General features: G+C 56.3%; 4 protein-coding genes across 4 annotated transcripts in view; 3 read left to right on the top strand and 1 right to left on the bottom strand.

Moving 5' to 3' along the window:
* VOLCADRAFT_96032 (uncharacterized protein) overlaps window positions 1–468 on the top strand; it is a gene marked incomplete at both ends in the record, with an annotated part of 38,183 nt that extends 37,715 nt beyond the window's left edge. Inside the window, one exon of the mRNA XM_002955104.1 lies at window positions 252–468. Coding sequence (XP_002955150.1) covers window positions 252–468 — 217 coding nt within the window. The remainder of the gene's footprint in view (window positions 1–251) is intronic.
* Window positions 469–2,344: 1,876 nt separating this feature from the next.
* Window positions 2,345–3,944, top strand: VOLCADRAFT_106669 (uncharacterized protein; the record flags this gene model as incomplete). The annotated part of the gene is made up of 2 exons (XM_002955103.1): window positions 2,345–2,803; window positions 3,630–3,944. The coding sequence occupies exons 1-2, from the start codon at window positions 2,786–2,788 to the stop codon at window positions 3,942–3,944; spliced, it is 333 nt and encodes a 110-aa protein (XP_002955149.1). The 5' UTR covers window positions 2,345–2,785.
* Window positions 3,945–4,417: 473 nt separating this feature from the next.
* VOLCADRAFT_96030 (uncharacterized protein) lies at window positions 4,418–17,728 on the top strand (the record flags this gene model as incomplete). Its single annotated transcript, XM_002955102.1, has 22 exons — window positions 4,418–4,480; window positions 4,851–5,040; window positions 5,732–5,950; window positions 6,812–6,913; window positions 7,223–7,485; window positions 8,072–8,329; window positions 8,812–8,976; window positions 9,558–9,605; window positions 10,228–10,344; window positions 10,502–10,848; window positions 11,176–11,570; window positions 11,606–12,210; window positions 12,278–13,981; window positions 14,165–14,308; window positions 14,815–15,033; window positions 15,219–15,365; window positions 15,661–15,783; window positions 16,097–16,129; window positions 16,919–16,986; window positions 17,267–17,287; window positions 17,365–17,416; window positions 17,717–17,728. 22 exons carry the CDS (start codon window positions 4,418–4,420, stop codon window positions 17,726–17,728), a joined length of 5,295 nt encoding a protein of 1,764 aa, XP_002955148.1.
* A 603-nt stretch (window positions 17,729–18,331) lies between these two features.
* VOLCADRAFT_106668 (uncharacterized protein) lies at window positions 18,332–25,688 on the bottom strand (the record flags this gene model as incomplete). The annotated part of the gene is made up of 11 exons (XM_002955039.1): window positions 18,332–19,059; window positions 20,291–20,353; window positions 20,708–20,785; window positions 20,967–21,188; window positions 21,582–21,689; window positions 22,178–22,292; window positions 22,566–22,636; window positions 23,044–23,213; window positions 24,779–25,047; window positions 25,204–25,379; window positions 25,605–25,688. The coding sequence occupies 11 exons, from the start codon at window positions 25,686–25,688 to the stop codon at window positions 18,889–18,891; spliced, it is 1,527 nt and encodes a 508-aa protein (XP_002955085.1). The 3' UTR covers window positions 18,332–18,888.
* Window positions 25,689–27,000: the final 1,312 nt, after the last annotated feature.

Here is a 27,000-nt window from a genome sequence, read left to right as displayed (position 1 = left end):
TGTTTGGGATCGCCAAATACGGATGTATTTGTGTCATGAAAAAGCAATTTCCCCCATGTCGGACTGAGGTATCTGAGCCAGCATACGCACCAACTTCTAGCCCTGTGCCTGAGCACCGTAGCTCAGCCCAAGCGCCTAAGTGCCGTCGCAGAGCGGAACTCCCCTACCGTCGCATCTCCTCTCCCCTAACGCCCATCCCTCGAACTCCCCCCGCCCTATACACACACACAAATCTTCACCCACCGTCACAGGCCGTCCTCACCGGCGGCCGTCGCCAAGATGCTCGCCAGCCGGAACGTCTCCCTGGACCGATCTGCAGCCGCCGAACTGGGCCTTATGGAAGATAAGCCAGGGGAGGTCCTGACCGCCGCCTCCATGGGGGCAGCTGCCGCCGCCGCCGCCGCTGCGCAACCCGCCGCCGCCGCCGCTAGCCCTGGCGCTGCGGCTCCTCCTGCTGAAGGGAAGTGAAACGGAGGCGATACGTTACTGTTGCTCTAGCGGCTCGCGTGGCCGTTGCTGGACTGCATGGATGAAAGGATGTACGGCTGTACGGCTGCAAAAATTGAATGCAGCAGGTTGAGAGGGTTGGGAAAATGGAGAGGTTTGGGGTTTGGGGCTTGTGTTGTGCTCGCACCCGTCCAATCAGGTGCGGGTGGCGGAGGGATGCACGAACGTTCCCGCGTTGGGTTCAAAAGGGGCCAAAACATTTGTTTAGCCAAAAGGGATTTTCCATATTTGCGGCTGACATGTTCGTACAGTCGTACTGCTATGTTTCCGATCATCCTTCAGTACTTTTGAGAGCCTTTTCAGCGGTCCAAGTATGGATGGGCTGCCGTACCGTACATACAATGTGAGTGTTTTGCATCACGTGCTAGCGATATGAGGATGTTTAATAGCGCTTGCGGCAAGTGTATAGACAGCTTTATGAACGTACATATCTCCTCCCCATTTTGGAGGGTTTTTTAAAACAATTAGCTTGACATAGTAGTTGTGGCTGCATGCGGGTGAGGCGGGTGCGATTACCTTCGTGCCTATCAATCTCCTTGTCCAGTCGCCGTGCCTTAGCCGTGCTTATATTTGAGTTGTTGCATATCAGTCATCATCATCCCCAAGCTGTCCATTACATGGTAAGAGCTTCAGCCTCCTGCACTAGACGCGTCTGCACCTCGGGTATAGGTTATTTGTGACCGGAGCCGACTGCAAAAACAAAAACAAGTCGTAGTACTAGTAGTAGTAGTAGTAGTAGTAGTAGTAGTAGTAGTAGTGGTGGTGGCGATTGGTTTCCGGACTTCCCTCTCGGCATGCTTCCTGCTTCCTGCACGTGCGCTTCTTCCCAACCCTAACCAGCAATCCCTCCCACGAACCGCTGTCACGATTGGTACTTTTCTTGCTTGCGATGTTGCGAGTACCTTACATAGTTCGGCTTGGCAGTCTGTTGCTTGAATTCCAACTCGCAAAAAATGTCGTTCCGTAATTTTACTTCGGTTCCCCTTTAGGGGACGAGCACTAAAGGGGATGAAGACGGTTACTCGGTTTAATTATGACCGAGCACGCAGGATGAATGTACGGCTGTCATGCTCCTCACGTGGGAAGCTACTCATGTCGTACCCATCAGTGTGTGTGTGTGTGTGTGTGTGTGAAGTGGTTGGGGTTGCGTGACCCCATACCTGTAGAACTCTCTACCCATACGAGCGAAAGGCCCAAAGGGCATGTACCCATGTACTGATGACTTGTCATCTCATCGCGCTCTTTTGTCGCCTTGGCGCGTGAAGCCCTTGCAATATGGCCGTTGCGATCTGCCGGTGTATGTTAGGATAAAAGATACTATGGAGTTGTGGCGTCGTAAGCGTGCTTGCAAGGACAGCGGCTGCAGTTTGGCAGTTTGGTTTTTTACTCGATTATGTGGGTTAACGACCGGATGATGTATGCTTTTCCCCCCCTCCATTTATCTATCCATCCCTCCTTGCTTATTATTCGGTAGCTTGCGCCCCCGCCAGGCGCGTGCTCGTGTGCCGTGGCATACGGTACGGGGTGTATACATCGGTCGGCGCATGCAAACGCGTCCTGCCGCAATGACTTCCGTGCCTTGTTGGTTCGCATCCTTTCCTGAGCAGGTGGTAGGGTGGGTGATGACTGGGCGTTCCTGGGGCCATGGAAAAAGCACGGGCCGGCAGAATGCAGAGCGGTTCTTTTTTGACCCCTTATTACTACTTGCTAGTTTGTTTCCCGCATCAGCTGCATGCGTCCTTTCTCTCGACTCCCCGAAACCCGGCAAGTTTATGTGTGTGTGTGTGCGCGTGTGCGTGTGTGTGTGTGTGTGCGCGTGTGCGTGTGCGTGTGTATGTGTGAAATCGTGAATCTGAAACCTAGGACCACAACGAGCCCGCGCGCTTCTTGCGTGCAGCAGCAGCATCCCTTCACCCGCCGGCCAGAGTTTCGCCAGCTGGGGGCTCCGCATCATCAGGCAAGTGTTCCAGTTTTGCAATCTGCCATGGTGGCCGCCCTCGGCACCATCCTACGAGGCGATATATACCAAGAGTAATACAGCTATAACAGAAAGGCAGTGGAACCGTGCGTGCGCGAAGATCTGCTGTTATGTATGGTCGCGCCGCGCTGCTACTGCTGCTGGCGTTGTCCTTGGCAGGAGTTGTCACAGCTCTGGCCGCACTGGGTCTCGCAGGGATGGGAAGATAGTTGATTGTCCCTTCCTTTCTGTTTGGCGGTATATATGGCTCTATTGCATCTAGGTCATCTGTACGTGTGAATAACTGCACTGTTTATATTAATGGTTGACGGTGAGATAGTGAGTGGCTGCGGGATAAGGAAAAACGAAATTGTGTCACTTTTATATGTTTTGAATAAAGTCGACATTATTTTCCTTCCGGGCGTTTCTTAGAAGCGCTGGTTTGGTATGATAGTTGGTTGTTGGTAGTTGGCAGGCGTTGTACATAGATGAACTGGTAAGCAAATGTTTAGACTGCAGTAATGGATACCCTGATGTACTTTGCATGCATGAAAAAAATAGGTGTCCAGATGCTGTGGCTGCCGTCGCGTTGGCATGTTCTCGTAACATGATTTTTGGATTAGTACTAACCCTTTAAAGATGTATTCCCAGTGCACGGTGCAAGGGAGTAAGTCTTCTGCAGTCAGCAGTTGCGGCTCCGAAGGGTAACCTGCGAGAGAGTTGAGTTTGCGAATTGCGGTGCCTCAGTTGGGATTCCTCACTACGCACATGCATACGTATGTAGGATGTAGGGGATATACATGAACACCTACCGCTCTGATGAACACAAACACAAATGAATATTGATAGAAGTGTTTTTTTAGGGAATTCCGGGGCTTACAACTGCTTCCAATGACTTTTAGCTTGCGGACGGAATATTCAGGACGGGCCGGCAAGCTCTAACAGTCGCTGCTTACGGCCAGCAGACGGTGTGCACGCTAGAAGGCGCACTCGTGAACAACAGATCATATAGCCCGAACGAACCAGGAGGCTCTGAGCAGCTCAGCTCAGAGCTAAGGAAACTAGCTACATGAAGGGAAAAATAGAATAATAATGGCGCCACTTTAATATAGGGAAAGGAACGAAACATTAAGTGAATCATATTGTGCCTTTACTCCGAATGCAGTCCAAGACATGTGCAAATCTTCAAAACCGCGGTATCCATGGTATTTACTTCCCATACCTGTACATATGTATGTATGCGCTACCAGTATATCTCCATACAATTTCCTGGATCAGACCTTACATGTCCAAAGGTACGTGCAAGTATCCACATGAACGGGATGATAAGGGGGTGCATGACGTTCGTCCTACCGCACATTCGGCACTACTTTGCCTCACCCGTCTGACCATGGGTCTGCCGACTGTAAACGGTAATCTATACCACAGAATATATACGTTTGATTTGATTTCCCATTTGACAAAGATTAAGACCCCGTAGTCTTTGGCTGAATCCTCCACAGCCGCATTTTGGCCCCCGGATACCTGTTACCCAGTACAAAAAGCTACGAATCCAGCTAGAACCTGTTGTTGCTCCAATTACTATCAAACTATGCCTCAAGTCTATTCATCTCTTCGCCGTCCGGCTGCGCATCTCCCGTAGACCACCCGTACTAACTGAAAATTGTGGCCGCGATAGCTTAGCTAAAAATTTTACGCCAGTAATAAAGCATATTTGGTTTTATCTTTAGTGTGTAATACGTACCAGCACCTGGGCTTTCTATCTATCGGTGTAGGCACCTTAGAGAACACGCTCTGCGGATGATGGCAAATTTACAACAAATCTAATGGATATTTAAGACTGTAATATACCTCTTCAGTAATGTACAATACGGGGTTGAGGCTTGACAGTAGTTCCCTGGGAGGCCGAAGCGACTCTCTGTTTTCCAGGGGTTTTGTGCGGCGTCTGTAGGTATGACAGACGAAAATGCAAGGATGTATTATGATCCTGAATCTGACCCTGCGGCGCCGGCTCAGGTACGTCTCACTTCGCGGCGTGCATGCTGCTTGCCTTGTGACTCCTTACATGCAATAGCTTAAACTCATTAGGCGATATGAGATTGGATACATTCATTGCCAAAATATATTTGGGTGCAGCTTAATTAGAAGCCTGCTTGGGGGTTACGTGGCGAAGCACCGATGGCAAAGCAAACAGCATCAGGGGCAGCATCCTGCGTAGAAGTCAAACACATTAGTCATCAATGTGGGAAATTTACCATTGCGTTTCACACCTGCTATTGAGCTGCGTAATTTGCCGCACTGCCATGTGCTGCCTAACCAGCCGTGCATATGCCGGTGCCACATGGTCAACGGGTGCATCCAATAATGCCCCAAACGCCCCCAGCAGGGCCTCCCAAGATTTCAAGGCGATGGAGACACCGACCTGCAAGAACTGGTCGAGGTGGTTGCCCAGCCCCAGCAGCGCAAGTCCACAGAAGTACCAGACGAAATCATAAGCGGCCCACAGCCTATCGCGGATGACAGTGATGAGCCCTTCCGGGGACAGCTAGACCGTGCTGTGAGCCGTTTAGGACCGGGTACGTACCAATGAAAACGTCGCTGTAACGGTCACCGATGCTGGCAGCGTCATCATCCATGCCAAACGCCCTATTATCCCCCCCCCAGCTCCGGGGCTCCGTACACCCTACCTGGCCACACCCGGCCGGACCGCCCGGGACCCTTTTCACTTGTGTAGCGCTCCTCCTGTTTCCCTTGTAAAGCAAAGCCTCCCACTCCCATCTGAACTGTGACTCGCCTTTGCTCCTTGTTTGCTTCCATTCCGGCTCCCCGCCCCGAAACCCTCAGTCCCAGGCCAACTTACTGAGTCGTCTCGCCGCATGAAGCCATCTGCGCCATCTGGGGACCAGCCAGGGCAGCGACCCGCGCCATCATCGTCATCTCCGCCCGCAGAGCTGCTGCTGCCGTCACCGTCACCGATAGTGGCACCGGAGCAACAGCCGTCCCAGCAACAACGCCCGTCGCCGCTCAAACAGAGAAGCGGCATTCCCCATGCGCCCCAGTCGACGTCACAAGCCTCCTTCCAGCCAACCCAGCCCGAAAGCCATCTCCATCACCGAACGCAGCCGCAGCAATCGCAGCAATGGCAGCAGGCACCCCCGCAGGCTTCGCTGCTGCCATCTGAGCAGCAGCAGCAGCAGCAGCACCAGCCACGACAACACCAATCGCAGCTGCAGCAGGAGCGTCATCAACCACTTCTGACTCGTGCAGCACCGCCAGCCAGCATCCAACATCTGCATGAGGAGTTGGATGATGAAGCGGAGACCTCGGAAGCCGAAGGGGAGGAGCAGGGCAGCGACTGGGGGGAGGATGGCCTGGACAACGATGTGGAGGCCGACGACGCCGTAGACTACAGCGGCTGGGTTCCCCCGTCCTCGAGTGTACCAATGGGGGAGATATCTGCTTCCGTCAATGCGCAAGCCGTCCGTGGTAAAGGCCACGGCAGCGGCAACGACGCTCCACGGTACGAACTGGTGCCGTTAGACTGGCAACTGCAACGTCAGCAGCCACAGCCGCGGCAGCGGCAGCAGCAGCAGCACATACAGCAGCAGCAGCAGCATCAGGCGCAAGGCCACGGGCAGAAGCGGGGTCAGCAGGGCCAACAACAACAACAACAACAGCAATCGCCGCCACAGCAGCAGCCGAGCGATGGTGAGTATGTCGCTGTGGGGTTTTGTGAGCATCTCGGGGGCCATGCCTCCTTTTGCGGCGCTCTTACCCTACCTCGGAGTTAGGGAGGGTGGAGTGCGCCGGATTGCTCACGGGGTTTATGGTGTGCCGTGGCATGGAAGGTCCTGGCAACCGCTGATGTTCTCTGTATGGTGATTTGTTCTGTCTGGTGAGCGTGACAGCTGAGCTTGTGGGACCATGTACCGGACAGAATTACCGGTAAAGCCGGTACAGAATTACCGGTAATGCCGGTACAGAATTACCGGTAAAGCCGGTACAGAATTACCGGTAAAGCCGGTACAGAATTACGGAGTCCACACCCTTACCTATGATCCTTCTGTTCTTCGCCCAATATTGTTGCTACTGCCGCTGTTGCCGCTACTGCCGCTGCTGCCGCTGCTGCCGCTACTGCCGCTGCTGCCGCTACTGCCGCTGCTGCCGCTGCTGCCGCTACTGCCGCTGCTGCCGCTACTGCCGCTGCTGCCGCTGCTGCCGCTACTGCCGCTGCTGCCGCTGCTGCCGCTGCCTAAGTGGGTGCAGGTGCGGGCTCCGCGGCAGCTGAAGCAGCGCAGAGAGCCGAGCTGCTGCGGTGCTTGTACGCCCGCTACGCCACTGCGCCAGGTCAGCCGCGCATCCTGACTGTCGCGGACTTTGCTGAGCCCCGCATGAGCGCCAGTCAGCTGCAGCGCCTGGTGACCGCTCTGGGGATCATGCAGCCCGCAGGTTGGTGCTGGCTGCGGGGTGTTGTGATGGGCTTTGGAAAGGGAAGGAGTATGGGGATCGTTGGCTGGGGTTTAGGCTGGGGTTTGGGGAGCTAGTTGTTGTGTGCCGTGCTGGTCTCTTGCCGGTTTGTGTGTGCACATGTGTGTGTTTAGGTTGGCATGGATGCTGCCGTCCTTTTCGATCCAGCTGATTACTTCCTGCGTTTCCCCTTTCCCACATATACACGCATACATCCATGCATTGATACATCGATACATCCATACATTTCCCCTCCATCGGTCCCCCCCATGCATTCCCCCCCTTCCGCAGGCCCGCTGAGCGTGGAGACCGTTGGTGCAGTGTACGCCCGCTGCCGGCCACCCGGTACCTCCAAACTCAATTTCCTGCTCTTTCTGCGGGCGCTTTCCGCTCTCCATCAGGAGGGCGGCAAGGTGGACGTGTGGGCGGCCGCCAGTGCGTTGGCGTTGCGGATCAAGCGCAAGCAACAGCAGCAACAGCAGCAACAGCGAAAGCAGTCGACGATGAACATGCGGACCACGTCCCCGTCGGCGAAGATGTCATATAAGTCACTGGTGCGTGGCTCGGATTGCATCACCGGAGGGGGCTGACTTGGTGATTGGCTGCTCTTGTGATTGTGGCGGTGTTGCTGAATTTGTGTTGGCAAGGGTGTATGTATGTCTGCAAGGGAGGCCCGTGTGGATGTGTCGTACGTTGTGTGAGTTGCTGGGGGTCATATCATGCCACGTTTGGAGAGCATTGCATCACCATCACCACCACGGCCATCACCATTACTGCACACACACACACACATACACACACACACTCTGTCGTCATGACATCGAGTCTGAGTCGCTGCTCTTCCGCTGCCGTTGCCGCTGCGGGTGAGGCCAGTATCTCTGCTGGTGTAGCTTACCTCGCCGTACCATGTCGTACCCTAGTTGTCCTACTACGCTCTGCAACGGCCCTTCAGCATTATTGAACACAATGAGGAGGATGCGTCCTGCCCTCTCCTTCCTCCCCTCACCTCCTCTATCACACACGCCCACTGTAACAACCACACACACGCACACATGTACACACACACACACGCATGGTTCTTAGACGCAGACGATTTCCCATTCTGATCTGCAATTGGTTCCTGGCGATGAATGAACGCAGCAGCGCGCGGTTAGCGCTTCCGTTGGGCTCAACGGCAGCGGGGCTGGTGGTGGCGGGGCCGGTGGCAGCAGCGCTACTATCGGGCTGCCTAGAGTCCACGGGGAGGATGTCGCCAGGCTGAGTGACTCGGAGGCGGCGGCGCCAGTGCTACTGCCGAGGCTGCCGGCAGTAGCCAGCGGGCACCTCCGCGGGAACACTGCTGCCGCTGCCGCGGGCGGCAGCGACGGCGGCGGCGCAGTTGCAGGCTACTACCCCCAGGTCCGTCGACACTGTCGACTGACCGTGTTAATGGAATTATTTGCCTTTATTAATGTTGTCGAATATAAGTAAGCCGCAACTAGAATTGTTTACGATGCGTCGTGTGATATCCAGGTTAGCTCGACATAGTTTTTCCCATGAGTCTTTAGGATATTTATCTATTTCGGACAGCCTTAGGCTGACCCCTGCACCCCCGCCTCGCGTGGGGCCCCCGGGGTTACACCTTTGGAGAGTACGCAACTTCCCAAGGTGTAACACACACACATACACACATACACACACAGAAAGAGATACAAAGATAAATATCATACCTGGAGTCATCCGCTGGGTTGTAGTGTATCAGCACGGTACGGGATGAAGTGCTGCCACGTCTAACGGATTAACGGATAAACCGTTTATTGCCACAGATTACCCGCAAGTCCTTGGATCCGGCCGTTGCGTCATCCGGCGCGTCCGGCCGCAGCCTCAACGCCTCAACGCAGCCTGTGGTGTCGCTCCCCGCGTCGTCGGCCTCCCGCTTGAGACTACAAGTGGACCAGGGCGCCGCTAGGCCGCCGCCACCGCTGCCGCTGGTGACGGCGGCCGCGAGAGGTGATGGCGGCACTGCATTTCCGCGGGAGCTGGTGTTAGTGGGCAATTACGGAGGGGTAAGTTCCGAAGGTATTTTACCAGGAAGGAAGGTCCGCTACTGGGTTTTACTTGTTTCCCTTGTTGTGTAAACTGCTTGGATGTCAGGAATTGTTCCTAACCTAGCTTGCGGCCTCTAGGCTCTTGCGCCTCTGCTGACTCGTGTATGGGCACTCGTTACGGCTCTCTGGGTAACGCAGCTGAGTTGTAACACATACACCCACAAACATATGGGTTAATTAGGGTTTGGGACAGGTGCACTTGGTGAGGATCGAAGTGGTGCGGGTATAAGCACACACGTGTATGTACCCCTCTCCCATGAAGGAGCCTGGGCTCTTCCAAAGGGTTGTTTTACGGCTGCTGGCGTGGGGATGGCGATTGCCTTCATTTCTTTCCCTTTCTGCCAGGAAGTGAATAATTGCCCGTCCTGTGTCGCTGCTTAGCATGATTCTCTCTCCTTCTCTTTCTCTCTGTTTACTCTGTGCATGAGAGCCCTTGTGACCGCTCAGTCGCCATCTCTGTTGTGCCGTTACCGTTGTTATCACCGTTGTAGTTATCGTTGTGCTATGTCCGTTGCTGCTGTTGTTCATTCCAACAGCAGGGTGTAACGGTGCAGAGGTCCTCCACCGGCATTGCAACGCTGCCCCAGGTGAGGGCTTCTCACCCCGGACGGGGACGGGGACGGGGACGGGGACGGGGACGGGGACGGGGACGGGGACGGGGACGGGGACGGGGACGGGGACGGGGACGGGGACGGGTGACAGATTGGAACAAGTAATGGGGAGGACGCAGCACCACCACCATTACCCCAGCGGTCGTGGGCATCACTCATGGGTTCCTGTCCGTCTGTCTGTGTGTCTGTCCGTCCGTACTCAAGACTGTATGTATGTATGTTGTTACAGGGTGGTTAACTTCGCCAGCGGCCCCCTTTCCCGGGGCAGTCCCTGCTCTCCCCTGCTAGAGGGGCACCCTAATCCGTCACCCCATCCGACTTCAGAATGTATTCGTTGGGTTCGGCAACTCACCACCAGCATCCAACCAAATCTAGCGGATCAACGGCGCATCAACTTAGTTCCTGGTCAGCTCGCAAGTTGATATTATCACGTCCTACACCGTCCATAAGATGGGGGGCCACCTCCCATTTCATCACTCCTCAAACACCCGAGGAGCCGGCAGGCGGATTTGAACCCGGGTCGACTGGGTCGACTGGGAGCAGAAGTCAGGCCTTAACCTCTGCCAGCCGCCTGCCTATGTATATATGTATCTTGCAGGGCTACACCCTGCTCGCGACCGGCCCTAACCAGAGCAACCCCGGAGGCGGCATGGTGGGGGAAGGATTTCAGGCGCTGGTGCTGCAGCGGATCGCAACACTAGAGGAGGAAACGCAGGTACGGCAATGTACACAATCACGGAACCACCTGAATGCGCGAAAGCCCTTATTACGGCGGTGGTTACGGTCCTTAGAATTCTGTGCTTTTGCCTTCGGGTGTCGTAAAGCTTTTTTCGCAACACGCCGTGCGCTCCACTCACACCGCTCGTGTACAGGAGCAAAGGGAGCGCCATGCTGAGCTTCGATTGGAGCTCCTGCAGAAGTTAGCTGACGTGGCGGCGACGGTGGCGTCAGCGGTGCCGCCGCAAACGCCGCCGCAAATCGCCGTTCAGCAAACCGCCGACGCGGCACACGTGGCTGTAACCGCTGCGGGTACGGCACACCGGGCGGTCATGGGAGCCGCTGCGGCGGCGCGAGCCGCCAATGACGCGACGGCTGCGGCGGCCGCAGCTAACCGGGAGACAGAGCTTTTGGCGGCCCGCATGGCGGCGTGCGAGACGATGGTGGCGCAGCGCTTGGAGGAGGGAATGAAGGAGCAACGCGAGTCTGTGACTGCATTCAGGTACGAAACGTACGACACGCTGCCGTGCAACAATACCCCAACGCCCCTTACACCCAGGCATTGTGAAATCTGCCTTAACTTGTCCCCCCTCTTTATACTCCGTACCGCGGTGTGCCCCGCGCCATTTTGCGAATTGCCTCTGAAAGGATTATGCCATTGCCGCATTCATCTTGGGGGTGTGGCGTACAGCAGTACGGCATATTTACAGCGTGACGTGCCGATGGTCTTCCGATGGCTTCCGGTGGCCAGTAGCTTGCAGCGCAGGTTTCCGTGGACAGTACGACATCCTCTGTGCACACGTCCCCCATCTCCTGCACGCTCACGTAGGGCCCATCTGGAGACTCTAGAGGGCTCTATCACAGCGGTGGTGATGGCGGCCTTGTCGACGCAGCTTGAGGAGCAGTTGGAGAAGCGTCTGCGGGAGCATCTCAGCACGACGGAGGTGGATAACAAGCTACTGCCGACCAATGGCGAAGCAGTAGCAGCTGCGGCGGCGGCGGTGGCGGCGGCGGGGCAGCACATGCCTGAAGCCGACGACACAGCCCATCCAGCAGCTGTGGCGGCGGCTGTAGCGGTGACTGAGCAGCGTCTTGCCAGCGTTAAAGCCCTCGCCGCGGCGGCGGCGATAGAGGCGACTGAGAAACGCCTCGCTGTCGCCGAAGCGGCAGCAACCAAGGCGGCTGTAGCTGCCGCTGTGGCGGCGACGGAGGAGCGCCTCGCAAGTGCCGAATCCGCCGCTGCGGCGGCGGCAATAGAGGCGGCGGAGAAACGCTTTGGCGGTGCCGAAGCCGCTGCCAAGCGGCTGTGGCTATAGCGGCGGCAGAACAGCGCCTCGCTAGGGTCGAATCCTCAGTTACGGCGGTAGCGATGGAAGCGACTGAGAAACGCCTCGCTGTTGCTGAGGCCGCTGCGACCAAGGCGGCTGTAGCTGCTGCTGTGGCGGCGACGGAAGAGCGCCTCGCAAGTGCCGAATCCTCAGTCACGGCGGTAGCGATAGAAGCGACTGAGAAACGCCTCGCTGTTGCTGAGGCCGCTGCGACCAAGGCGGCTGTAGCTGCTGCTGTGGCGGCGACGGAAGAGCGCCTCGCAAGTGCCGAATCCTCAGTCACGGCGGTAGCGATAGAAGCGACTGAGAAACGCCTCGCTGTTGCCGAGGCCGCTGCGACCAAGGCGGCTGTAGCTGCTGCTGTGGCGGCGACGGAAGAGCGCCTCGCAAGGGCCGAATCCGCCGTCACGGCGGCGGCAATAGAGGCGGCGGAGAAACGCCTCGCTGTTGCCGAGGCCGCTGCGACCAAGGCGGCTGTAGCTGCTGCTGTGGCGGCAGAACAGCGCCTCGCAAGGGTCGAATCCTCAGTCACGGCGGTAGCGATGGAAGCGACTGAGAAACGCCTCGCTGTTGCTGAGGCCGCTGCGACCAAGGCGGCTGTAGCTGCCGCTGTGGCGGCGACGGAAGAGCGCCTCGCCAGTGCCGAATCCTGCAGTCACGGCGGTAGCGATGGAAGCGACTGAGAAACGCCTCGCGGGTGCCGAGGCCGCGGCTGCTAAAGCGGCTGTAGCAGCTTCCATGGCGGCGACGGAAGAGCGCCTCGCAAGTGCCGAATCCTCAGTCACGGCGGTAGCGATGGAAGCGACTGAGAAACGCCTCGCTGTCGCTGAGGCCGCTGCGACCAAGGCGGCTGTAGCTGCCGCTGTGGCGGCGACGGAACAAGTTCTCACCGGTGCTGAAGCTGCTGCGACAGCGGCGGCAGTAGCAGCGACTGAGAAGCGCTTCGCGGGTGCCGAGGCCGCGGCTGCTAAAGCGGCTGTAGCAGCTTCCATGGCGGTTACGGAGCAGCGCCTTGTCCGCGCGGAAGCTGCGACTGCGGCGGCGGCGAAGGCGGCGACTGAGACTCGTCTTGCAGAGGCTGAAGTGGCGGTGACGGCGGCGGCAGTAGCAGCGACCGAAAAGCGCCTTGCCAGCGCCGAAGCCGCTATCGCGTCTGTGGCTGTGGCGGCGACCGAGCAGCGCCTCGCCCGCGCGGAATCCGCCGCTACGACGGCGGCGGTAGCCGCAACTGAGAAACGCCTCATTGCCGCCGAGGCCACGGCAACTAAAGCGGCTGTAGCTGCCGCCGTAGCAGTGACAGAACAACGCCTCGCAAACGCCGAATCCAGCGCCACAGCGGCGGCACTAGCAGCGACTGAGAAACGCTTCGCGGGTGCCGAGGCTGCAGCTGCTAAAGCGGCTGTAGCTGCCGCCGTTGCGGTGACGGAGAGGCGTCTCGCCGATGCTGAAGCTGCTGCTACTGCGGCAGCGGTGGAGGCGACCGCGAAGCGTTTCGCAGGTGCTGAAGCCGCTGCTGCCAAGGCTGCGGTGGTTGCAGCGGTCGCTGTGACTGAGAAGCGCATCGCCGGCGCCGAATCTGCCATCACGGCAGCTGCGATGGCGGCGACTGAGAAGCGTCTCGCTGACGCGGAAGCCGTTGCGACGGCGGCAGCGTTGGCAGCGACTGAAAAGCGCTTTTCTGGTGCCGTAACTGCCGCTACGGCGGCTGCGCTCGCGGCGACAGAGCAGCGCATTGTGGATGCAGAAGCAGCGGCCACAGCGACAAGTGCGGCTGCCGCCAGACTCGATGCCACCGTAGTGGATCTCAAGACTCGTCTCGACACGATTGAATCTAAGGTAAAGGACGCCCTCCGCAGCCGTACACACCCTGCGCCAGGCTACGTCAACGATGACGCATCCGAGGTTGGACGCCTCTTCCCCGACGCCGTTGCTTCCCTCGACGCCGCCAAGAACCGGAGCTCGGACAATCGTGGCATTCGCAGTTTAAAAAGCATCCTTGCACCACCACCGCCACAGGCACCGCCGCCTCCGCAGCCTGCGGGCGGCTCTGTCAGGGACAGCGGCGCTGCTGTCGCTGCCGCTGACGCCGACGGAGGCTTACGCGGCGCCAACGCCAGCGCGGCAGATGCGGCAGCGGAGTGGGACGCGCTGGCGATCCGCGTGTCGGCTTGTGAGCGCATCGCCGCTGCCGATTCCCTGGCGCGCAGCATGCATCACACCGTTCTGGACCATCATAACCACGTGCTGGACGAGCATACGACACAGTTGCAGCGCCTGGATACGGCTTTGGATCGGCTGCAGGAGCAGGTACGGCAGTTGCTGCAACAGCCGTCAGGACTGCCGTTGTCCCCGGTGACGACGATGCGAGATGGTTCACCTGAGGGCTCCGAAACCGGTGCCAGCGGCGGACCGGCTGCTGCGCGGGAAGCGACGGAGCTACAGCAACAGCAGCAGCAACAGCAGCAGTGGCACGATCAGTTGCTCTCGCAGCTGCAGGACCTTCAAAACCAGGTGGAATCCCTTCAGTCGCTTCGGCGGGGGCCCCAGTCGCAATTCGAGTTGTCGCAACGCCTGACGGCTCTTGGTGAGATGTTTGCGGCGCTCCAAGAGCAGCTGGAGGACCTGACTTCCAAGGTAAATGTTGCGGACATACCGTACGTGTACGGCAGAGATATGAGATGGTACGAAAACGAAGAAAATATTGATGCTCATGCTGAGGCAGTGGTGCTCCGTACACGGGTATACGGGCATGGGTACGAATGAAGATGAGCATATACTTGCAGGCAAGTAGCTGGGATGGTCGTTTGGTGGAAGGAGGAGGATGGGGGCCCCCAGGCATTGTCCCAGATACCTCTTAAAACGTTTCCAAACCAAACGCCTGGTGACTTGCGTATTCTAGCTGCTGTTGAAGAGTCTCAGGTGCTCTCCGGTCCAGCAGGGGAAGCCTCACGGGCAAACCAATCACGCCCGTGAACACGCCCCTAATTATTCTGATCTTCTTAAGCGCCCCAAAACATGCAAAAATTCTCCTATAAATCCGGAATGCAACCCTGAATTCCATTACAAAACCCAAAAACTTAAAAACCCAAAACCTTTCCAACCATTTGGTGCCTTTCCCCGGGCCCGTCCCGAACCGATAGGTGGGCTGGATGCAAGCCAAGGGCGCTTCCAGCACTTCGGTTTCGGATCCAAAGACTGTGGGACTTGGATCCAGCCTGCAGTACCAGGTATCTGGTGCAGCTGGCGGCATCAGCGACGGCGTCAGCAGTGGCCCCACCGCCGCCGCCGCTACCACCTCCGAGGCGCTTTTGGCAGCTTCGGAGCAACGTTTGCGGCTGGATCTAGAGGCCGCATTGAAGGTCAGTCCAGTGCAGGACAGCCCAGCGATATTTCTGCTGCGAGGCGCGATATCGTACTGTGTTGTGTTGTGTGTGGGAATCACGAACCGCGATCACGAACACGGGGAACACGCACGCTTGCATGCAGGCACACTCCACTCACCATCTCCCCTGAACCATCCTCCCCACTTCCTCTCCCCCCGTAGCAACTGACATCACAATCCTTAGAGGATCTGGACCAAATCCGCCTCCGCTTAGCTGAGCTAGAGAAGTCGTCCAAGGCCGGTACAGCAGCACCGGATTCGGTTTCGGGGCTTTCGTACATCACCAAGGCCGACCTGGAGGAGTTACAGGTGGGCCTGGGGCCGGGATGATACGTACGGCGGGCGGATAGGACGAGCAAAGAGATTATACGAAAAGAGCAAAACCGAGCTCATGAGCTCATGACCAGGCTCAGGACACGGCAAATGAGTGTCACTCCTCTATCGGTTCATCCATTCCCCGACACCCCACCGCGTGTCTTCTGTCGCTCCCAGCCTCGCGCACCCGCGCTTCAGTAAGACGAAACCTGTAACAAGTTATCCTCCTGGTAACCCTCCCTTACACCTTACCCGCCCTCCTTCTCCCTCTATATTCCCTTACCCGCAGTCCTTCATGCACACGGCGCTGGAGGAGCTCAGCCTCTCCATAAGGCGACTAGACGCATCCACAGCGGACCTCAACGTGGATATGCAGCATGCGGCCAAGGATGTGGGTCGGCTGCTGGTGCAGGTGAGGCGGGGGGGGGGTCTGGGGACCGAGGTTTCGGAGCTGGGGTGAGAGTTGAGGGGAGGGGCTGAAGCTGCAGATGAAGTGCCGTGGCCGGGGAGTGGAGCAGGGGTTGATGTTGGGCTGTGTGTATGGTGGCGTGTCGTGGTTGGGCGGAGGTAAAAAAGGAGGAGATGGAGGCTATGACCCTGCTGAAGACGGCCCCAAGGTTGGGGATGGGCATGGGAATGCGTTGGAAGGTAGCAAGTTGGAAGTTGGAAATTGGAAGGTTGCGATCCCCTTGACCGACGCGCTTCCCGAACCCAATCGGTTTCAGGAACAGCCGTCCTGTGCTTGGTATGGCATGCAGGTACGGCAACTGCATCAGCAGTACGAGGATCTGTCGGAGTCCGTGGGCTTATTGAAGTACGGCGCTGGCGGCAGCAGGTCTGGCGGCGCCCCCGCCTCCGCCGCCTCCGCCTCTACCGCCGTCGCTACCTCAGAGAAAGCTCAAGGTTAAATTCGCCTAGCTGAGAGGCGTACGGCAGCTGACTTCTAAAGATACCGCGGATAGAGGACTCCACTCTAGTCCCAGAGTGGAGAGGGGCTGCAAAACGAAGACGGTGCAAATCATGTTTAGTCGGAAGGTGTTCGGTTTCAAGCCGTCCTCCTGACTTTTAAAGTTACAAGTTTAAAACGTCTCCTCGGAGCTGGCTTGGTTTTGCGTTGCTTGGTGGTTGGTAGTTGAGTCCTGTTAGTTGGAGGTTTACGAATTAAGTCCTGCTGTCGTCCCTTTCCTTTCGTAGTCCATCCATCCCCCTCCACCCACGACCCATCGGTCGTGAAAATTCTCATGATAAGAGCCTCCCGATCGTGTTCTGCATCGAAAATTCCTGCTGCTGGTGTAATAGCAGACTACAATTATGGGTGCTGGGTGGTGTAAGAGCTTGTACGGCGACAAGTACTGAAAGGGCTGCAACCCTCAGAGGGCCCTATACTGTTGATATAGCGGAGGATGACGAATTCGTTTGTGTGTGGTTTCGTTTGTGTGTGGTGACAGTGCCTGATCAGCATAGCCCTTGGCAGGGGCAGATACGAGGGGGTGGCTTCTCTGGGGAAAAGTGCCTGTCTCTCCTCTCTGTCCCTGCTTGTTGATCAGTTGTTACCGTTACCGTTACGGTTACAGTTGCCGTTGCTTTGCATGCAACGATTAACTGCGGTTCAAAGGTAAGCAGCTACAAACTCGATAAGTCTCTTAACTTTGGGGTTTCTTTATCTGTATGGGGGTTTACATACGATCGTCAGTTGTGATATCACGCATGTATGCATGTATGTATGTTGTTACAGGGTGGTATAGCTTCACCAGCGGCCCCCTTTCCCGAGGCAGTTCCCTGCTCTCCCCTGCGAGAGGGGCACCCTAATCCGTATATAATGCATGTATGTATGTGTGTAAGCATGTATGTATGTGTGCGTTACACCTTGTGTTACTCTCTGTATGTCGTTACAGGGTGGTTAAGCTGTATGTAAGGTGCGCGCATCAATGTTGCGTGTTGGACGTACGAGAGCCCCCCGCCGTGCATGTAACTTGTGTCTATCCTTACATAGGAGTATAGGGGAGCAGGGCTTCGATCGATCTTGGTATGTTGTACGGAGCCACGTGCGTGTGCCGTACGTACTTCTGCCGGTTTGCGTAGCCGGTTATGAGTTTTGGAAATGAACGCCGAGGTTGAAACGCTGTATCTCCCATTCGTTCGTCGAATTATATGACGTGGAATTCTTTAGTGGCAATCGATGTTAGCACACAACAGACATGCATACACCCACACATATGCACATATGCACATGTGGACAATCGTTTCTTCTAAATGCATATGTGCCTAGGTGTGTTTGTCAAGAGGTGCGTCTGTCTATCTGTCTGTCTGTCTGTCTATATGTCTGTGTGTACGTGCGCTTACAGAGTGTTATATAGAAGGGCAGGTTCACCTTGAGAGACATATAATGTTTAGTAAGCGAGCTCATTATAAATGGCGCATGTATGTATATCATTATATCATATATATAGTCCAATACTGCTGTCAGCTGGATGAACACAGCGGGCAGGAAGAAGCGGGATGCGAGTTTAAAATTTGGTCGTTGTAAATATGAGAGCCTTTATCCGGCCTTCGGCCGGATCGTCCAACCGAAAAAGTTACGAATTTCCTATTTAAGCCCTGCTGGCTTACCACCATTCATTCATTAGCGTAGTTTGACTGGAAGACGAGGTGGCTGACGCAAGCGCCGTACATTGGCAGCAGGCTCGGTTCAGTCCGCTTGGAATGCTGCAAAGGCGTTGTGGGGTGGGGGTTCCCACCCATCACAACCTCTCGCATGCAGTTATGAAGCCGCCGCACTGAGAATGACACGTCAGCATGACGCGTCCCCAACGGTACGTGTCACTGACTACTTTTCGGAGCCATCCCCTGCGAATTGACATTCGCCCCTCCTTGTTTGTCTTGTCTATTTGTCTGTATGTATGACTGCCTTCTCTGTTTGTCATATCCATTGGTCGAGCGGAACGATACGCAATATACGACGATCATACCCATATTACCTTTCTTATGGTGGCTGCCTGCAAAGTATACCAAAATCATTTTGCCAACTTTGCCGACAAAGGACAAAATACCAGCCTTTATTCATGTAATTATATATCACTCACAATCATTAATTGTACGGATGTTAAACGAATGGATGAATGACAAACAGACTGATAAACCACCAAACCCTTTAAAAAAGCGCCGATTGGTCCTCCGTGAAACGTCTAAACGCAAAGACGCGTCTTCCTCCCTACCATTATTCATTCCATCAACACCACCGCTTCCACCCTAGGCTTGGTTTTGCATAGCTCTCCCGTACTACTGTCACCCATAGACTGTCGCCCATAGTCGCCGGTTCTATCCCCCCTTCCTTCCAGGAACCGCCCCGCCCATCCCTGCTTTCCTTGCCAACCAACTAGCCAGCACTGTCGCCACACCGCCGCCGCCGCCGCTTCAACACCACTTTCCTCTCCTCAAACCGATACGGACGTGTGGAAACCTATCTACAGCTGTTCGACTGCAGTTCTGCACTCGTTGCCAGGGCCCCGTTGATACCTCACTTCCCCTCCTCCTTTTCCTTCCCCTCCTCCTTTTCCTTCCCCTTCTCCTTCCCCTCCTTTTCCTTTTCCTTCTCCTGCTTCCCCTCCTCCTTTTCCTTTTCCTTCTCCTGCTTCCCCTCCTCCGCCGCCGCCGCCGCCGCCGCCGAGGTCCTTGACGACTCCACACGCTTGCACGCTTGCCATCACACCACCGTGGAGAGGAGAGGAGAGGAGAGGAGAGGAGAGGAGAGGAGAGGAGAGGAGAGGAGAGGAGAGGAGAGGAGAGGAGAGGAGAGGAGAGGAGAGGAGAGGAGAGGAGAGGAGAGGAGAGGAGAGGAGAGGAGAGCGGTGGCGATGGTGGCTGCGGGGTTTTGCCGCTACCATACAAACCCGGCCCCTGTCCCCCCTCGACAATACCTGTCAACAATCCGGTGTGCGCTATGGTCCGATCAACACTAAAACCGCCGTCGGTTGTACGGTGTAACCAACTTTCAATATATATAGTCCATGGCCTCCCGGTTTTGACGGATCCAAACCCCGCACTTGTGCGGCGCTTGTGCGGCGCCTGTAACTACCGCCGCCACTATGACCATCACCACTGCTAGGGCAACCAAGCGGGCCCAGCGTCCCAAACATACATACGGACAAACTACGAGAGAACGACGAGGACACAGACAGCTACCACTAAGAAAGAACAAAATGTTCCCGGACCGCGCGACACAATCGCAATTCGAATGCTGAAGAGAAATGCCGAAAGGATTGCACACGCGCGCCGTAGCGGTCTGGCGGTAAAAAGCCCAAAGTCCTCAAGCCCCAACCAAAAACGATATTGAGGAACCGGAGGAAACAAAAAACGGTAACTACCCACCTACAAACCTAATCGCGTACCCTACCCTGCGGCGCTATTACTAAAGAGACGACTCGCGATGATGTGTTCGCAACTGCGACCCACCACCTTCACTCGCTCGTGGTTCCTCTTTTCTCCCCTCCCCCCCTCCCTCCCCTCCCCTCTCCCCCCCCATCCAACCCTCCCCTCCTCCCCCCATCCAACCCTCCCCTCCCCCCTCCCCTCCTTCCCCCCATCCAACCCTCCCTCCTGCCCGAACCTCCTCCCTCCATTCGGCCTTCCCCGGGGGTCACTCGACCAGTGAACTTCCTCAACTTCCTCCACCCGCAGCCTCGGCAGCAGCCCCCTTCCTCCACGTGGGGCCATTCACCAAGCTGAACCACGTTAAACTACAGGGACTATTCAGGACAGGACAGGGCCATTCGCCAGCAGCCGGACACACGCAACTACTGGGTGGGGGCCCGGCGCGGCAGCACATAAGGCCCTTCCGCGCCGGGGCCTCCCGGGCCGGCGTTACAGCATTTGCCCTTCAGGCTGGTGAAATAGTTGGATAGGTTTGCGTCCCGACCCACCGTGTCATCCAGAACCGCGGGCCAGTCGTAGCGGTAGCGGATAATGGGGCCGCGGACCGGTTCCTGCGGACCGTGTGTGGCGCCGGGGGAACGTGTGCCGTGTTATGTGTATGTATGTATGTATGTATGTATGTATGTATATATGTATGTATGTATGTATATATGTATGTATATATGTATGTATATATGTATGTATGTCATGCAATCCATCGAATCCGTGCGGCGGCTTTTTAAAATCGTATTGATGGGTTCCAACCCCTTCACCCGCCTATGGATGACGGCGAAACGCATATGTACGGCACACTCGCTTGTTCATTTTCAATCGTCCGCACACAGACACACACACACACATGTATATATATACGTATATATATACGCAATGTACATACATACACATTCTCACGCACTCACACACACCTTTCCCAGTTCTTCGCTCAGCAGTGAAATGATGTTGCTGACGTTGGCCGCCATGTTGTGATTGTGGCCACGAGGCTCCTGCGGGGGGTTGGGGGAACGGGGTTGGGAGGTGCCGGGGGAGCGGGGGTTTCGGAGGGGTACAAAAAACACAGCGTGCCGGCGTGCCGGAAGGACAGACCTCGTGTGTTAACCGTGTGTGAACCGAAACACACCCACACTCATCCTCCCTACCCCCATCCCCCCCCTGGGTGGGCCTTACCAGCAAATCAACCCAGTAGTTGAGCCCATGTCCGATGGCCTCCTCGTACAGCGGGGTGTTGATCCAATCTCGCGGCATCAGCTCCAGAACCAGCGTGTTGGTAGCTAGCCATTTGAAGTTGCACAGACCGCCTCCGTGTGGGCCCAGGAAGGCTGCGGCGTTGCGGTTGAGGTAGAGGATGTAGTCGAGGGGGTCCATGGACGACGCGACAGGGGGGTGCACCTGCGTGCAGGAAGTGTGCATGTATGTATGTATGTATATATATGATATATATCATATATATATATGATGTATGATGTGCGATAGAGCCTGAATGGGGGAACATGTGTATGATGTGTGAAACAGGGGGGTATATCTTCGCCCGTGGCAGCTACCCTGCGAAACCCTGCCTTCCCCGGTATTTCGGGGCACCCTCATCCAGTCACCCTAGTCAACTTCTCAGTGGATCGCTCAGGTGGACCGCACCCACCACCGACATCCAACGGAATCTGCCGGATCGATGGCGGCCCAACTCCGTTCCGGGTCGGCTCGCAGGTTAACTTTATCCCAGGTCACCACCGTCCATCAACTAAGGGCATTTTACCTTCCACCATCGGAAGGATTTTCGGCCCTGACAAGTCTCGATCCCGGGATCTCCCGGGGGCAACGGTATGTATGTATGTAAAATTTTATGTAAAACTTTATGTATGTTGGGATGTACGTGTGAATGTGGGGGTGGTTGAGCTGCGGAGAAGTTGGGGGCGAGGAGGGGGACGTAACGTGGTGTTGGTGGTGCTCGTACTGGTGGTACTGGCGGTACTAGGAGGTGCCCGGGAAGGACAGGAAGCAAGGGCGGGGGGGCAAGGGACGGCAGCAGCAGCAGCAGCAGCAGGGGCAGCAGCAGCAAGGGCAACGGGAATAGCAGCCGCATAAGGTCCTAAGCAAGCTGAAGTGTGACGACACACACGCGCATACACATACACACACACACACGCGCACACATACACCCACACGCACATACACATACATACACACACACGCACACACGCGCGCACACACACACACGCACATACACACACGCGCGCACACATACACACACACGCGCGCACACACACACGCACATACACACACACACACACGCTCGCACACATACACACACACGCACACACACATACGCACATACACACACACGCACACCCGGACCCCTCCTCCCCCGGCCGCCCCAAACAGACCTCCAGCCTCTCCCCCCGGCCCCGGCTCTTCAGCAGCTCCTCGATGGCGTCCATCACCTCCTTCTCGTTCACGATCTCGCGGCCGCTGTTCTGACGACTGAGATCGTTACTGGACCTGCGGCCAAGCCGGGGGAAGGGGGAACCGGGGGGAGTCGCAGGTGCATGTGCGAGCGTGTACGGCTGTGTATGTACGTCTGTCTGTGTACGACTGTGTGCGTATGTATGCACGCCTCATTCTATGTAGGTGATGTTTCAGTGGTGAGGGCATGAGGGCATGGGGTCCCGCCAGCCAGCGCAGTTTTTCAGACGGCAGGCAGACATACATATACACATACATACACACATACACACACACGCGTTCCCCGACACCCCTCTCCTCCCCGCCTACCTGCTGTACCAGACCACCACCTTCCGCTCCGACAGCGGCACCCGAGGGGCATCGGGACCCATCACCATTTCCTAGGAAAACCCGAGGAAGCGGGTGGTTAGGTAGGTGGTTGGTAGGTAGTTGGTAGGTAAATTTGCGAATTGACAAGAAAAGTAGGTTGGTTGTCACAACGTAGGTGAGGGCTGGGGGGAGGGGGATGTTAGGGGGGTGTCATTAGATAACCCCGATTGACGAGTTCCGTATTCCGTACACGTGTGGGATTGTCCGTAAAAGCCTGAAGAGAGCCTCAACGAGGTGAGAGAACGGTTAATATTCGGGGGGGTTTGGGAGGGGCTGAGAAATAAGGAGGGAGGTGAGAGGGAAAGGGGGGGGTGAGAGGGGGAGGTGAGCGGGAAAGACGAGAGGGGGGAGAACAGATAATACGCAACCTCTCACACCTGCAAACAACATTCCGGCCCGACGCGGCACGCTAGCTAACCTGTAATCGGAAGAAGAGGTACGGATGCACGTACGGCACTCGGCACGACACCAACAGCCGCCGTACATGCATAAGTTCGTAAGTAGGGGTCATAAATTGCTTCCTCTTGATGTGCGGTAGCCAACTCCACATGATTTGTACGATATCTTGTTTCGATTCCAGGCTGGAACCTGTCGTACGGGAGGGTGGTGTGGGTATGTATGTGCGGGGGGAGGGTGGCAGGGGAATACACCGTCCCCGGGGGTTGCCGGGGGGGGAAAGACGAGCCACAAACGAGTGAAGCTGCTTGGCCAGGGCAAGAGTGTACCAGACGTAGGGGGGGGGGTGAAAGAGAGATTATAGATTATTAACAGACATCAATAAAAACACAGATAGGAATGAGCCATACAACATTCCGGGCGTCGAGGGCCCGAGTGAAAACCCAGTGGGGCGGTTAGGAGTGACAGTTGACGCCGTAGAGGGCACGGCGCGTGGGGAACCAGAAAACCAGGGGGGTTGTTGTTGCTGCTGTTGCTGTTGTTGCGGTTGTTATTGCCGTTTTCAGCGTACGTGTGAACTATTCGCAAATTCCTGTTTTTTTAATATATAAAATTTGTTTGCTTTCATGAAGATCTAGTTAATGAAAGCAATGACTTAGTAACGGCTGTCGTGTTCGGAAAGCGTCATGGGGAAAACGTCCCAAACGCCCGGAACAGTCCCAAAACACAGCACGAGGATTACCGGTGGGGAAGTGTACGGCATGTGGACGAGAGAGAGCTTGCTAATGTGAAACACAATCGAGGAGCTGTGTAAAAAAGGCGAACTTCCCTCCCGTCCTGCCCGCCTGCCTGCCCACGCGTCCTCCTATCGGGCCCCCGGGGCCCCCACCTCTCTTCCCCCTCCCGCACTCCCCCCCAAATCCCCACCCCCCCCACCACAACCCAAACCCGCAGCATCCTTAAAACCCCCTTGCATTACCTAGTATGATTCGTGTACTCCCGGAAATGAGGTGGGCCGACTGCATGAGCGGTTTGGTGGTGTGATCCAACCAGTGCTGGTACCTGAAAAACAACAAATACAACAGATTACCAACGGTAACAATGACAACAAACAAACAAGAGGGTAGTAGCAGGACCAGAAGTAGAAGCAATTAAGAGGTAGTAGGAGGGCAGTAGCAACAGCAGCAGTACAGACGGCACACGTACATAATACATACATAATACGTGCATAATACATACGTTCATACATACATTCATACATACATATGTGAACGTCCCTAAGTTCCCCCCTAGGAGGCTGTCCCTCTGCTTCACTCCCTCGCCTTCCTTTCCCCCCTCTCACCCACCGCCCTCATCGCTCCCCCTTCAGCCACCTTGACCTCCCGACCCTCCCAAACCCCAACTAACTCATGTACAGGATATCCCTCTCCTCCCCCCTCCCTCCTACCACACAAACGTCCCCCCTGCGGTTGCGGTCGGTGGTGTTACCCATCAAGCATACCTCCCCCCCCTCCCCTCCCCCTAAAACACACACAAAAACGCACACATACACACACACGTTTGTACACATGTTTTTTATTTACTGGCAAACTCTACCACGTCTCTGGTGACTACGGAGCTCGCTTCGGTAGGACACAAAAACACACGCGTGCGCGCACACACACACACACACACGCGCGCGCGCGCGTACATACACGCGGTGTCCCCTTCTTCATTCCCCCTTTTCCCCCAGCTCCGAAACCCAACCTACCTCTCACTGTCCGGCGTGACGTACACTGCGGCCTCCTCCACGACCTGCAACCCCGCATCCGCGAGACCTCTCACCCCCATCCCGGCTGCACTCCCTTGCCGGCCCCGCTGCTGCCTCCGCCCCCGGCCCCGCCCCCGCTGGTGCCCTTCCTCCTGCTGCGGCGGCGACTGCAGTGGCGGCCTTACCACTTGTTCGAACGTCTCCGTGGTTGACATGTGCCCCAGACAGTGGCTCGAGTCGGATAGCCAGGTGGTGGGCAATCCGCCGTCCGTGTAACTGTGATCGAGGAAAGGGAGGGTGACGCGAGGCGGGATAGGGCGAGGCGGGATAGGGCGAGGCGAAGAAAAAAGACTAAAAAACCCCAAACCCCTAAAACCCTTTCCTCCCCCCCAAAACCCCCCCTAACCCCGCCCCGCCTTTTCCCCCACTCACGCCACGTCCTTGAACACCAGGTTCTGTCCTCTAAGTCCCGAGAACACCAGTCGCCCCTGTCGCCGGTCCACTATGACCCGCTTGTTGGCCCCAGTCTGGCCCTGGCTGCCGGGACCGTAGTTGGTGTCGAGCCATTGCTGGGCGTCATCGGCGTTGAAGAAGCCCGGCATGGCGGCCTTCGCGACCACGAGGGGGGTTAGGGAGATCCCGGGGGGGGGCGGGGCGCGGAGGGCGGGGGGGGGGGGAACCGGTGTATGGGAGGGCAACCGCGGACTCAAGAGTCTGTTTTGATCCGGGCGGACTGCGTGGCCAGTGGGCACGTGATGGTGTGTGTGCAAGTGTGTGCAAGAGAATGTGTGTGTATGTATGTGTCATGTGTATTGTGCGGGCTTACCCCGTACCTCAAAATCCGGGTAAACGATTTCTTCTCCGTACTCCAGATTGGGTTTGACCTTCGCAAGGCAGGGCGCATAGTACGGCGGCATATCTGCAAAAAGGGCGTCAACATTACCATCACCGCCAACTTTTATTATCCACAACAGCAGAGCAGCAACGACAACAACAAAAAAACGGCTGACGGCAACAATGACGCCAGAAGCAGCAGCAGCGGCAGCAGCAGCAGCAGCAGCGGCAGCAGCAGCAGCAGCAGCGGCTGCCCGGCGGCTACAGGATGCCGGAAAGTACTACCAGTTCCAGACGCAATGGCCTTTCCATCTTCCCCCCGGTAAGAAGGTGAGGTCGGCGGGGGATCCCAGGGAGTGTGTGTGCGTGTGTGTATGTGTATGTGTGTGTATGTGTGCGTGCGTGTGTGTTTTACATATCGATCCGGCCTGGCGCTGGTGTGTGTGTGTGTTAAGGGGGGGAAGGCGGGAGCGGTTCAAGGGGTGATGTATCAGCGGCAGCAGCTCCTCAGTGGAGGCAGAAGACTGTCGGCACATGGCGCACTCGCGTGGCAGATGACACAATGACCGCCGTAAGTAAGTCCTGGGAAATGCTGAGAGGCGCAGCAGTTGTAGGGTTTTAGGGTGATTGATCGTTCCCTAGCTGGTGGTCGTGTGCGCTCTCGCTTGTAGCAGCTGTTTGGAAGGCAGGATAACCACACCGCCAGCAGACCTTCCGTGCACTCCCGCAAGATCATCGGCTTCCATTTTTCGGACTCCAGCATTATGCGTGGCCCGCTTGAATTCACTAGCCCCAGGGATGAGGCGTACTGCTCTCGCGACCGCTCAGCTAAGCTCTCCACTTGTGGTTTTGAGCTCTGATCCGGTTGGTGTGTGTTGTCTGTTGCGATTCTTCCAAGTCTGTGTTCGAGTTCATCGATGTGTAGCGTCAAGACAGCAGCCAGCCGATAACGCCGAACCGAAGCGAAACCTAGAAGCAAAGCACATAGTATAAAAACTGTAACCCATATTAACAAAATTCGTCTGCGTGCAGCTCTGGATGTCATCGACATTTGTTGACTAACACCCAGCGAGCATACTTATTGTTACAAACTGTCCTAGGTCTCTGCCTACCGTCAATCCGTGTAAAGTCCTGCTCTGGAGAGCGGTCTGGTCGCAGCGTGACACATAAGGTGCCGTATTAACGGCCATGTGTCTGTCCTTCAACACAACTGCAACAAACCAAGTCCCATGCTCCTGACACAATTTGAGAGACATGCACCTGGAGCCAAAACGTTTTAGACATCCTGGGCCCATCGTTGCAGGAGGATACGTTTGTATAGGTTTATCCCGTTGCGTGATGTTTGGTCAGCTCCCGGTTGGATCCAAGTCCGTTTGCAGCGCATCATGCAAATGT

The sequence above is a fragment of the Volvox carteri genome (genome assembly GCF_000143455.1).
Source record: "Volvox carteri f. nagariensis unplaced genomic scaffold VOLCAscaffold_48, whole genome shotgun sequence".
In the NCBI taxonomy this organism is placed as follows: domain Eukaryota; kingdom Viridiplantae; phylum Chlorophyta; class Chlorophyceae; order Chlamydomonadales; family Volvocaceae; genus Volvox; species Volvox carteri.
The sequence above is the reverse complement of the archived record's forward strand: the minus strand, read 5'-3'. Positions and strand labels throughout refer to the sequence as shown.